Source organism: Corythoichthys intestinalis, chromosome 2, assembly GCF_030265065.1.
Source record: "Corythoichthys intestinalis isolate RoL2023-P3 chromosome 2, ASM3026506v1, whole genome shotgun sequence".
Classification (NCBI taxonomy): Eukaryota; Metazoa; Chordata; class Actinopteri; order Syngnathiformes; family Syngnathidae; genus Corythoichthys; species Corythoichthys intestinalis.
Genome location: NC_080396.1, coordinates 19994872 through 20008393, shown reverse-complemented (window position 1 = coordinate 20008393; position 13522 = coordinate 19994872). Strand labels below are relative to the sequence as shown.

Genomic DNA, 13522 nt, shown 5'->3' with positions numbered 1-13522 from the left:
ATCAGTGGTCTTGTATGTCTTCAATTTCCTAACAATTGCTCCCACAGTTGATTTCTTTACACCAAGTGTTTTACCTATTGCAGATTCAGTCTTCCCAGCCTGGTGCAGGTCTACAATTTTGTCTCTGGTGTCCTTCGACAGGTCTTTGGTCTTGGCCATAGAGGAGTTTGGAGTGTGACTGACTATGGTTGTGGACAGGTGTCTTTTATACCGATAATGAGTTAAAACAGGTGCCATTAATACAGGTAATGAGTGGAGCCTCGTTAGACCTCGTTAGAAGAAGTTAGACCAGCCAGAAATTTTGCTTGTTTGTAGGTGACCAAATACTTATTTTCCACTATAATTTGGAAATAAATTCTTTAAAAATCAAACAATGTGATTTTCTCTTTTTTTTCCACATTCTGTCTCTCATGGTTGAGGTTTACCCATGTAGGCAATTACAGGCCTCTCTAATCTTTTCAAGTAGGAGAACTTGCACAATTGGTGGTTGACTAAGTACTTATTTGCCCCACTGTATATGTCTTTGGTAGTGAATGTGTCAAGGCATAATGAGAAAATTATAACGTGTCCCTTATGATTTAACAGTAGGAAAAGAATGTCATAGATTGTATTCACAATTGACAAGGTCATGACGACCAACCCCAGTCAATGTCCTGGAACGGAGGATCCCAGTTACCTACTATGGTGCGTGTCTGCATGCAGAGGGCATTCCTGTGTCTAAACACCACATCTGAGCTCACAGTTTGGAGATGGCTTCTGAGGTCATGCCACCATTGGCTGGGAAGGATGAATATTGTAGACCCCCACACACACAGCAGTCACTTCCGAGCACCACTTGAAAGTACATCTGACTTATCGTGCCGAAGTGTTAGAATGCACTTGTGCTGATATGCAAGAGGAGGAGCCATTGACGCCGTCAACTAATTGTGTACGCGTGTGAGCGTATAAAATCAGGTTCCGGCGTTGGTTATCATGCGATTTGCATTTGAAGGATATCATGAGGGTTGTGGTCCTGTGGGGCCTTCTGCATCTGCTGTGTCAATACACAGCGGTTAGTGGCCACGTTTTGGGAAGGACGTCGTCTGCTGATGACTTGGCCCAGCTAAAGGTAAGACTCATATGCAGAGAATCAGTCAAACAAATGGAAAAAAAAGGAAAATGAAAAGTTGATCTTGTTTATACAGAAAATGGGTGTAAGGGTTACCATTAATCATCGTTTAAAATACATTTTTTCCAACAGTCACTAGTGTTGTATAATATCACACAATCACAATTCATTATTTAGGTTGAATATCCGTCTGTTTGAACACGTCACAGAACATACTGTACATGACACATTGGGTTAAATTTTCGTTAAGAGTGCATGATGCCAATTTAAAGAATAGCAATTTGAGTTTGGCTGTAAGGAAAGCTGACTCCAATCATTGCTCTCGTTTAGGGTTGTTCCGATCATGGTTTTTTGCTCCCGGTCGTTTTAGTTTGAGTATCTGCCGATCCCGATATTTCCCGATCCAATTGCTTTTTTTTTGCTCCCGATTCAATTCCAATCATTCCCGATAATTTTTCCCGATCATATACATTTTGGCAATGCATTAAGAAAAAAATGAATAAAACTCGGACGAATATATACATTCAACATACAGTACATAAGTACTGTATTTGTTTATTATGACAATAAATCCTCAAGATGGCATTTACATTATTAACATTCTTTCTGTGAGAGGGATCTACAGATAGAAAGACTTGTGACTTTGTATATTGTGACTAAATATTGCCATCTAGTGTATTTGTTGAGCTTTCAGTAAATGATACTGTAGCCATGCCCAAATGGATGATGGGAAGTGGAACCATGACTGTGCGTAGTGCTACCAATTGATATATCTTCTCTGCGTTGGGAAATAACATAAGGTGTTAAGAAAAAGATCAATTGCTACCTTGCTTCCCCACATTGCTTCCCATGATATTTCTAATCATAGGGAGAGGGATTGTAAGGATTTAGCTAATTAAAAAAAGGTTCCAAAGGCTGCCAAAATACACTCTACTCATTTTACGCTGCCTTTTATCTCTCTATATAGGTAAAACGGTGCCATTACAGTTCGAGCGAGACAATGCGTGAGCGGGTCGTGCAGCGCATGCATTAATTATGTTGAATATTTTAACGTGATACTTTTTTTTTTTAATTAATTACCGCTGTTATTAGGATAAATTTGATAACCCTACCTTAAGCCTAAACTATAGACTCTGGAAGAGTGAAACATATTATGTCTGTAATGTTAAATACAATTACAAAACGATGTAATTAAAAAATATATATATATTAAAAAAAGGCATGGCCGATATTTTTTTGCCGATTCCGATACTTTGAAAATGACGTGATCGGACCGGACATCTCTACTCTCATTGTCTTTAAACCAGGGATGCCACAATTGCCATATCGTAGTTTTGGCTTGCTTCAAAGGTTCATTCATCGACTAATCAGCAACAAATCAGTGGTCAAATGAATCAACAAGTATTTTAATAGTCGATGAATGATTCTAACAGTGTTGTTAATAACGGTGTTAGAATATAACGGCGTTACTAACAGTGTTGTTAATTTTACTTTAAAAAAATAATTAATTACAGTTACAAATTACTTCTCCCAAAAAGTAATTGCGTTAGTAACTCAGTTACCTGAATGTAAGAGTAATTAGTTACTTGGCAAAGTAACTAATGATAATTTTCATGTTTTTACAGGTCACACAATGTGAAGTTTAAAGGGTTTGGGGACAATTGGCCCTAGCCCAATTCTTTACCCTCCACTTAATTAGACACAAGGGTATTGCGATAACTAGATAGTAACCTTTGCTATGTGTGGAAGTCATTTAAAGTTGTGAATCAACCGTTAAAGTTGTTAAAATTGCTCCTGTTATTGCATTAGTTCCTTTCTGTCTACATTCCACATGTGTAAGTTTTAAAACTGTTTCATCAAAGATAGATTTAAGTCAAGATTTTGCCAATTTAGGAGCATTTTAGATAAAACATTTTTTAAAAAGTTACTTAGGTTCGCTAGGAAGGATCTCTACATCAGAGCCATCCTGAGAGGTCTACTGCTTTAAGATGGCGGCTGTTTACTAACGCATGTAGTCCTTAAAATCATGTGGCCGTAGTTTGTAGGCTATGGCTACAGTCAGGTATTATAGGAGCCATCTAGCATCGCGTTTGCAACGGCGTCTTCCCCACTCCTGCTCTGCTCTCTCGTCTCCGCGAGTCCCTCTCTCTCAGACTTTTTTTATTCAACCAACTTAGTAACGCATAGTAATGCACGCCTTTCCCGCCTGAGTAACGGTAACGGCGTTGCCAAGATGAGAAAGGTAATTAATTAGATTACTCATTACTGAAAAAATAAACGCCGTTAGTAACGCCGTTATATTCTAACGCCGTTATCAACAACACTGGTTACTAACGGCGTTATTTTTTTCAGTAGTGAGTAATCTAATTAATTACTTTTCTCATCTTGGCAACGCCATTATCGTTACTGAGGCGGGAAAAGTGTGCGTTACTGTTCGTTACTATGTTGGTTGAATGACGCAAGAAAAGTCGGAGCGAGACGGACTCACGGAGAAGAGAGAGCAGAGCAGGAGGGGTGAGAAGGCAAGGGAAATGTGACGCCGTTGCAAACGCAATGCTAGGTAGCTCCAATGATACCTGACTGTAGCCAATAGCCTAAATACTACGCCCACATGATGCTACGGTAGATATCATATATATATAGAACTAGATGCAAATGACAGACACGGCGGCATTAGCAACATGTATAAAGAACTAGATGCGTAAGTAAACAGCCGCCATCTAAAAGTAGTAGACTTCTCAGGAAGGCTCTGTTTTAGAGAACCTTCCTAGCGAACCTCAGTAACTTTTTATCTAAAATGCTCCTAAATTGGCAAAATATTGACTTAAATCTATCTTTAAATGATTAAACAGTTTTAAAACTTACACATGTTGAAAGTAGACAGAAGGGAACTAACGCAATTACGGGAACAATTTTAACAATTTTAACGGTTGAGTCACAAAATTAAATGACTTCCAAATATAGCAAAGGTTACTATCTAGTTATCGCAATATCCGCAATACCCCTTTGTCTAGTTAAGTTTAGTAGTGTAAAGAATTGGGCTAGGGCCAATTGTCCCAAAAACCCTTTCAACTTCATATTTTGTGACTTGTTTTTTTTGTTGTTGTTGTTGGTGGGTTTTTTTTGAGAAAAAAACATGAAAATTATCACCAGTTACTTTGCCAAGTAACTAATTACCCTTACTTTCAGGTCACTGAGTTATTAACGCAGTTACTTTTAGGGAAAAGTAATTTGCAACTGTAATTAAATACTTTTTTAAAGTAAGGTTAACAACACTGGATTCAAACACATTTTGGATTAAAAATGTGTCTTTTTTGAGCCTTTAAAGCAACACTAGGTAACTTTTCAGTTTTGGTCGATTTTAGCGATGCAGGTGGACAAAATATTTATTCTTGAGTGTCCTTTTTACCTGCCTTTTTCTTTTTCTTTTTGGTCTCTTGTTGCTCTTCCATCTTTGCAGAATTCGCGCGAAAGCGTTCGCATCAACTTCCGTCTTTATAACAAATGGGGAAAGCGGGAAGTGACGTATGCCATAAAGCAGTCAGCACATTTGTAGTTTTTTTTTTGTGTGTGGCAGGTTTCCTGCCACCCTCCTCACAAGTTAATTATCGTAATTTTCGGACTATAAGCTGCCACCCACCAAATCTGACACGAAAACGACATTTGTTCATAGATAAGCCGCACTGGACTATAAGCCGCATCTGTCCTCATTGTATTATGGGATATACAAACCAAACGATTTTAACCGGGAACACTTTATTTGACAGCAGCCTCTTAAGACCAAATGAACCACCATGAAGCTTTGAACCAATTGGCTGCAAAGCTTTATTGGTTCTAGAAGCTTCATTTGGCCGTCACTGCTCTCTTGAGGAGACAGTCAACCTCTTCTCCCACCTGCTGTCAACACTGTTGTCGTCCAACATGTCTCTTAGCATGCGTTGCAGCGCTACAAATGTAAATAATAATGTTCTCCGCAAATTATTTCTTCAGTTACTCTTCCAGTTGTTTCATTACTTTCAAGCTCTGGTATTTGGTAACACTTTATTTGACAGTGGGGCCATAAAACTGTCATAAGACCATCGTAATTATGACATGACACTGCCATGAGCATTAATGAATGCTTATAACAGATGTCATTTTGTGTCATCCGGCATATTATCTCACTTTTGAATAGATGTAAAAGCTGGACATAAATGGAGTTAGTGATATAATTTGCCGGATGATACTTAATGACATCTGTCATAAGCATTCATTAATGCCCATGATAGTCATGTCACTATTATGACACCGCTGTCAAATAAAGTGTTACCTAATAACCCAAATAAATCAATTGATAACCGCACTGGACTAATAGCCGCACGATTCAAAATGAGGGAAAAAAGTAGCAGTTTATGGTCCGAAAATTACGGTAGTGATGGTGAAAGTGATACAGACCCTCTCAAGATATAAAAGAGTTGTAATTCAACTAGTTCAGTCAAAATATCAGCTCAAATGTTATGAAAATATTAGGGCTGTCAAAATTATTGCGTTAACGGGCGGTAATTAATTTTTTTAATTAATCACGTTAAAATATTTGACGCATTTAACGCACATGCCCCGCTCAAACAGATTAAAATGACAGCACAGTGTAATGTCCACTAGTTACTTGTGTTTTTTGGTGTTTTGTCGCCCTCTGCTGGCGCTTGGGTGCGACTGCTTTTATGGGTTTCAGCACCCATGAGCATTGTATAATTATTGACATCAACAATGGCGAGCTACTAGTTTATTTTTTGATTAAAAATTTTACAAATTTTATTAAAACGAAAACATTAAGAGGGGTTTTAATATAAAATTTCTATAACTTGTTGTAACATTTATCTTTTAAGAACTACAAGTCTTTCCATCCATGGATCGCTTTAACATAATGTTAATAATGTTAATGTCATCTTGTTTATTTATTGTTATAATAAACAAATACAGTACTTATGTACCGTATGTTGAATGTATATATCCATCTTGTGTCTTATCTTTCCATTCCAAAAATAATTTACAGAAAATGTTTGAATTACGATTAATTAATTTTTAAGCTGTAATTAACTAGATTAAAAATTTTAATCGTTTGATAGCCCAAGAAAATCTATAAAGGTTTAAAATTTACCTAGTGTTGATTTTACTTCAACTTCATTTTTTATAATGTAGATGTTTAATTTAAAAAATAAAATAGGGAAAAAATCAATGTTTTCCTTTTTATCATTTTGTTTTATAAAATTGAGAAATTTTACAAAAGGAAAAAACATATTTTCTTTGATTGTTATTCTTTTAGTGTTCTTAATTATTTACAATGTTTCCTCATAAAAATGATTTTACATATTTTTCATAAAGATGATTTTAACATATTATTTTCTCATTTAAAAAGAAAAAAATAAGTATATATTTTTAATTAAAAATGTATTCATTCATTTAAAAAAAAAAAGATGATAAAAAGGTAAATATTCTCTGATTTCTAAAGCCCTCGATCTTACGTTGACAAGACAACAGAAATTTCATATCAATCTTATTTTAGCTAGAAACGTGATATTTCATACATATTTTCGTAGGCCACACAAAATGACGTTGCGGGCCAGATCTGGCCCTCAGGCCGCAAGTGTAGAACCTGTGCTTTAAATTATTAAATTGACATCTCGCGTGAAAACATCAGTGAAAAACTCCACACTAACAAAACACAAGTTAAGGAGTAAAATGAGCATATAATAACTACTGCCAATTGCCAACTGTTGGTCATACCTAGGAATAAAAACAATCACCTCTGCATAATTCCATTGCCATGCTGCTCTCTGCCAACAGTCTTTGCTTGAGCGCTTCGAGGAGACTCTGGCAGAAGCAGCGCAAGAGGACACCTCTGAATCAGACTACACAACGACGAACCAAGAACCGGAACGCACCCAGTCCAACCGAGGATGGAACGTGGAGCTGGACAGGGACCAAGAACCCGCGACGGCAGAACGATCCCAACCGGTGGTTGAGAGCCAGAACCGGGCCACGATTCAGAAGAACCGCCTACTGGACCTGCTGTTGACAGCCAGAAAGAGGGCATCGGGCTGCTTCGGTGCCAGGATGGACCGAATAGGGAACGTTAGCGGTCTGGGCTGCAACACGAGTAGAGGTGAGTAAGTTCTATCTATAATTCTGTAAAAGAAATTTGAGTTATTGCAGATGCACCAATTTTGTAGTTCTTTTTCTGTACTCATTAATTTGACTGAATTACTATTACACCCTTCTATTTTTGTAGGAGATTATTCACTATTACTGATGCTTTAATCATCGGCTGACATTGATGCCGAGAGGCATGATTGGCAGCTAATGAGTTAATAAATGCTACCATCAGGGCTATTGATAATGATTTCTGTTCTTGTGTGTTACCTTTTTTCAGGATAAGAAGACTCTCCTATGGGATACGTCATTGATTCTCCTACTGTTTGTTCACAGATGTTATATTGATATTATATTGAAAAACTGTAATGGATTATTTGAATATTCCATGACATTGTACTGTATGCTGTAAAACAATCGCACACCATAATTGCATGTGGGCTGCTTATAAATAAAGAAAAAAAATATGTATAAAAACTTATTTTACATACATATTTCTGTGGTTTCCAAAATATCTTGTCACGCACATAAAATACTGCATTTTTGTTCCAAAGTATCCTGTTGAGAACAATTAATGAGGTTTCATTACCAGAGTCGTGGCAATAATACGGTATATGAAATATTTAAATTCATGCAAACCAATTTCTGATAATAAGGCAAATCAATTATTTAGTGGTTTTCTTAATGTAAAAAAATTGAATTGGTTTTATTACATATTATGGTCACTTTTCCAGAACATAAACAAAAAGCACTGTCATTAATGTGCAAACATAACAATTATTGACAGTAACTCTAACTGTAAAACACTGCTCAATAAGAGAAATGGCATTTGGGGGTCACAAAGCTGTTTACCCACATCATCGGCCAGTACTTCAGTGAGTCTTGTGGTTGATGAATCTGAGAGTGAGATTTGTTTGATTTTTGTTGTCATTTCCTCCTTTTCTTTCCCTTTGAACTTTGTAGTCATCACTACAGTTATACACTCTTTTATTATTTCTCCATCAGAGAACGGCTTCTTATGTTTGGCCAATACCCATGACACTCTGAGTGAGCACTCCGTTGCAATTTTTTTTTTAAACCTGTCCTGTTCAGCTGTTTGACACAGAGAATGGAAGTCTAAGTGCGTGGATAGTCTGAACAGTTTTAATGTTTCATAATGAGAGTCTGACATACTCCCATTGTGATCATTCAACATACCTCGTTTATTATGACAAAGCAGCGAACAGGAAGGGGTTATGGGGGGACAGAAGAAAAGAAACACAATAGAAGAAAGAAAAGAAACACAAATTACAAGTAGAAATACATTGAACGTCTAGACTAACTACTAATATGTTGGTGCTATCTTCAGCTAGATGTATTCCCGGTTAACACAATGTGGGGGCCTGTTGACCAGGGAGAGAGGGGGATGGGGGTAGGGGTGTCTATAAGCTAAGTGATTGAAAGGGGTAGAGTGTACACAAATCAGCTCTGTGATCTAGAACCCAGTAATCATGTGAATCCTTTGTGAGTGTAAGCCGTTGGCCACCGACCCTACCCTGCCCCATCGCCAATCCCAACACCGGGACCCCCTACCCAAGCGCGCCCTATCACATCCCGCCGCACGCAAGCCCCACCAGGCGCGCGACAGCCACACAGGCGAGCTGAGATGCCACGCGGGCGCCAACCCAGGGCCCCGGACCCCCCCCGGGATCCAGGGTGGTACCCCGGGCCACCCGCGCACCCATTAATCGGCCCTCAAGGAAGGCAAGAGGGGACGCACCAAACAACCCCACGCCCACCGCCAACCGCGTCCGCCCACCCGGCCCACGAGCCACAGCTGCAGCGCCCTCCGTTGCAATTTGTTGTTGTGTCATAGATTTAACAATAGCCTTGCTTGACTCTTGATATGACTGCTTCAACCAATTTCTTGCCTTCTAAATTCTGATTTAAGAGGAAACTTATCTTCAAAAGAGCTGTGCTCTTTAACATAATGTCGTTTCTCATTTCCACTTTTTATCATAGCAACTGTCTTTAAGCATATTAAGCAGCTAGGTTTGGTACTTGCAGTTGGTAAAATGGACGCATATTTGTCATTCCATTCCTCATTGTAACGGCGATTTTCGTTGTCTACTTTTCTTCTCTTGGTCAACTTTGACCATGCCATTTTGTTAGATTCGGTCCTCAACTGGTCTTCATGTAAACAGATTGCAAAGTGCCGGGTGCGACTCGTGTTTCACACTGCTGTGGTCCGTACACGCTAGCTAGCAGCATGCAGGCTCTCTCAGCCAATCATCGCATCCATTCAGACTCTCTCAGCCAATCAGCGCATCGTTGTCATAGAGATGACAACAGATGTGGGAACATGGAAGATATTTGACTAAAAATGAAACAGAATTTAGCGATAGATCGGCTATTCATGCAAATAAGATATGTTGAAAAAAAGTGTTTTTTTTGCCCCGTTTGTGTGCTGTGGTCCAGTCGTGGACCGCGGTCCGCTGATTGAGGACCCCGGCTATCAACTAATCCGAGTTGGCCACAATTACTAAGGTGTTTGCACAGCTATAGCAGCCCAGCGCCAGTCAATGTAAACAGTAACTTGAGCTGCTGATGGCTGTGTGCTGCGGGCGGCGACATCTTTGGACAGCTAGACACCAAGAGGAGCCTACAACCAAGTTTATTCTGCATGATATGTGGCTAAAAGCTAGCAAACGAGGCAACAAAAGCGAATGCACTGAGAGCATCATACCTCATGGCGAACCGTATTGATAAAGCTAAAAAACCTTTCATGATTGGAGAAGACCTCATTATGCTTGCGACCACTTCGTACAATATTAATCAATTAGATTGTATGTGTCATGTTTGTCCTCCAACAGAAACCATAATAAAACAAAAAGTTTCAAAAATCCTTCCCCCATCTTTTTCCATTTTCAAACATTTTTGAAAAAGCTGCAGGAAGCCACTAGGGCGGCGCTAAAGAGCCGCATACGGCTCTAGAGCTGCGGGTTGCTGACCCCTGCTTTAGGGACAGAGGCGTAGCAAGGGTTCCCGGAGGCCCCAGGCAACAAGCAACATGGGGACCTTCGAGCGTGTGCAAGTAAGGGGGACAGTTGGACTTGGAGCAATAGAAGAAAGAGTAGCAACACAAAAATACCACCATCGGATGCGGAGGTATATACCTTTGTGTGAAATCAGTAGTCAGATTGGCCCTACGACCCACCAAATTCAAATTATTCCGTAAAAACCACTGATTGGTGGACTACTGACCGAAATGAGTATTAAATTTGCTAATAAAATTGTTTAGGGTTATTTTAGATGCATATACAGTATGTTATATTTTTCTTATAGAGGAATACGATAGACCCATTAATAGACTTTTTTTGAAAAACAACCATTTCTTGAAGTAGTCACATGAATAATGAGGTGGCCTGTGAAAATCAACATAAAAAACCTGGCAAGGACTTTCTAGTGAGTACTAGTTGAGTCTTGTAACAATCATGTGGTAATAATAGCCGATTGAAATTTCTTAGATATGTACAATCTTCGAGATATGGCTAGTGCTAATTGGGATTTATAACAGAATCATTAGATAATCTGCCAAATGATTCCATGGCATTGAAACACTCCCTATACTTGTTGCTGCGGAAGTGCAGTAAAGCTGCGTGTGCTAAATCTGTTGGCCCTCTGGGGGCCCCTGCTGGCTGGGGGCCCTAGGCAATTGCCTGGTTTGCCTAATGAGACGCAACACCTCTGTTTAGGGAATCTGTATTCATTCATCCTTAGACATTTAAAGAAAAAAAGACTTTGGATTGATATTTTGGGCTATATCTAGTTCAAAAGGCATGGCCTGGAAATGCCCCAAAATCATTAGGAAGAAACCCATAATTATCCTAAAATAACAAGTAAACAAGAACTGAGCCAACGTCAATAATTGTAATAATAATTTTTTTTTAATTTTAAAATTGGTGTCAGCTTGGTGTCTTGCTCTCAGTTAAAAATATTGTTTTTTTTAATATATATATATATATATATATAAATCGATTCATCCTTATTACTAACTTTAATTAATCATTGCAATGAGAAAAATGCTTAAAATGAAGAACAGCATTGTTTCACTATTTCCCGTGTATAATCTTGTCAATGAGACCTAGACTTTTAAGGTTTAGATTAAATGTGGCAATGATTCATTCGTTGTCATTATTGTAGTTGAATGAATGAATGTGACAACCAGCACCACAGAAGTGTTATTTGTAGGTTACATCACAAAGATGGTCACACTGCTTTGTCAACTTGTATTACATACATCATGTCGACCGCTGACACCCAAGTTAAGCGCTAAGGAAGTAAGTACAGAGTCGTTTTAGAAAGCCTTCTAGACAAATCAGTCTGTTTTTATTGAGTGGAAAATTACAGTGTAGGAGTATAGAATTTATGTAATACTGTCTGTATATGGCGGAAAACACAGACAAGACTGAAAAAGCAGTTTCTGCTCTTGCACTCCTCTTTAAAAGAAACTGCTTTATTTTAAGACAAAACAAATGTTGTGTTTGATAGAACAATATGTCTAAATGCTGCCATAGCAGATTCATGGCGCATTAAGCCCCCGAACTATTTTTAATTTGTCCGTTTTACCCTTAAAACCCCCGTTTACAGACGTCGCGCAACCGCTTTTGTTTTAACCCAGCCATCAAAACGAAATAATTATATTTATTATTCAAAATGCCAGTCGTTTTTAGCTTAGAATTATTACTTGATGTTTGCTATTTAAAAAAAAAAAAACTTTAAAAAATTATTCACTCACATATTTTAAACTTTTTCAAAAATTATGTCACAATGAAAAAAAATGGCGTCTGTAAAAATGTCACAGATATCTACCTCATAACTATCGCTTAATTGTATTTTTTTTTTTGTTACTGTCGCATTTTCTCCGATATGTTCGATGATAAATAATCGATCCAAACAAAGAAAAATTGAAAAAAGTTTAGAAGGGTAAATATATGAAATAGAAAATCTCGACCACTCCTTGATGTCTGCGATTTCTGCATCGCGACCCTTGTTATATGACCGTGTTTCACACATAAAATCCCCAAAAACCCAGCTTTGGCCATTCACAGCTGTGTCTTGACACTCAGTGTTACATGCTACGTGGTGTTTTTGGATCAAAACAAGATAAGTACGCGATAATATCTTGTTAAGTCATGGCGTCTGTAATTCTGCTCTCGTGTGTTCTCACCTCCAGATAGGGTTTTGCTGTTTAAAAAACTTTTTTTTTTTTCTAAAAATGCCCTCCTGTTCAAAATGTTTCTTCCTCCATAAAATTGAGATTTTAAGCTTTCCAATGTTGTATCACACATGCATATCGGACAAATTTTAAAGTTGGCCAAATTGGGGGTCTCAGAGCGGAACTTCAAGTCAACTGAGTGTCTTCCGCCATATTGATTTTCTTTGTTTTGACTGCATCTCTTTTTTTTTTTATTACAGTCACTCCTCTTTGAGTCATGAATCTTTTGTATTTAACAATTTCTGCAAAAAAAAAAAAAAAAAAAATCCAATCCATTCTATATCATAATCCATTTTTGGCTATCTGCATTTTGATTGGTCAAGCATTTGATGTGAAATTGTTAGTGGGCTTTCGACTGAGAACACAAACAGCAAAAGCTATACAAAAAAAGTATCGGGGTCATTCCAGGATATTGACAACCTTTATGTCCAAGGGATATACTCTACATTTCAATATCATCTTGAAGATAAATGGTATTTCTATGAATAAAAATAATATGTTTAAAGTGTCTTGAATGGGATCCAGCACAAGAAATTACAGTCCCTGACAAAAGTCTTGTCGCTTATCCATTTTGTAGAAACAGTTGCTAATAATAATAATAATACTTTTAATTATTTAATTGGTTTCAGAAATGGCATCAGCATTCACTCTTGGGTTCCGTCTTCCATGCTTCACTGTTTTGTGCCAAGAGGTGGATTTTTCAGATGAATCTTCCATTGAATTACACCACAGTCGCCGCAAATATTACAGGAGACCTACTGGAGCCCGCATGGATCCGAGATTCACTCAGAATACAGTGAAGTTTGGTGGTGGCAAAATCATGGTCTGGGGTTACATACAGTATGGGGGTGTGCGAGAGATCTGCAGGGCGGAAGGCAACATAAATAGTCTGAAATATCAACAAATCTTAGCTGCCCCTTACAATCCTAACCATAAAAAGGGACAAATTCTGCAGCAGGATGGTGCTCCATCGCATACTGCAATCTCTACCTTCATCTGAAAAATCCACCTTTTCCCAGCGTCTATCC

The 13522-nt window shown here is 38.1% G+C and overlaps 1 protein-coding gene across 1 annotated transcript; it reads left to right on the top strand.

The window, feature by feature from the left end:
• The first annotated feature begins 986 nt into the window (after positions 1-986).
• On the top strand, positions 987-7708 carry nppa (natriuretic peptide A). The gene is made up of 3 exons (XM_057860216.1): positions 987-1108; positions 6932-7250; positions 7518-7708. The coding sequence occupies exons 1-3, from the start codon at positions 998-1000 to the stop codon at positions 7520-7522; spliced, it is 435 nt and encodes a 144-aa protein (XP_057716199.1). The 5' UTR covers positions 987-997; the 3' UTR covers positions 7523-7708.
• The last annotated feature ends 5814 nt before the right edge of the window (positions 7709-13522 follow it).

What these genes read in the sequence shown, in the direction of transcription:
- nppa (XM_057860216.1), top strand. Translation starts at nt 998, where the DNA reads ATGAGGGTTGTGGTCCTGTGGGGCCTTCTGCATCTGCTGTGTCAATAC. An exon ending in ATGACTTGGCCCAGCTAAAG is followed by an intron (nt 1,109 to 6,931) that starts GTAAGACTCATA and finishes CTCTGCCAACAG; the next exon opens with TCTTTGCTTGAGCGCTTCGA.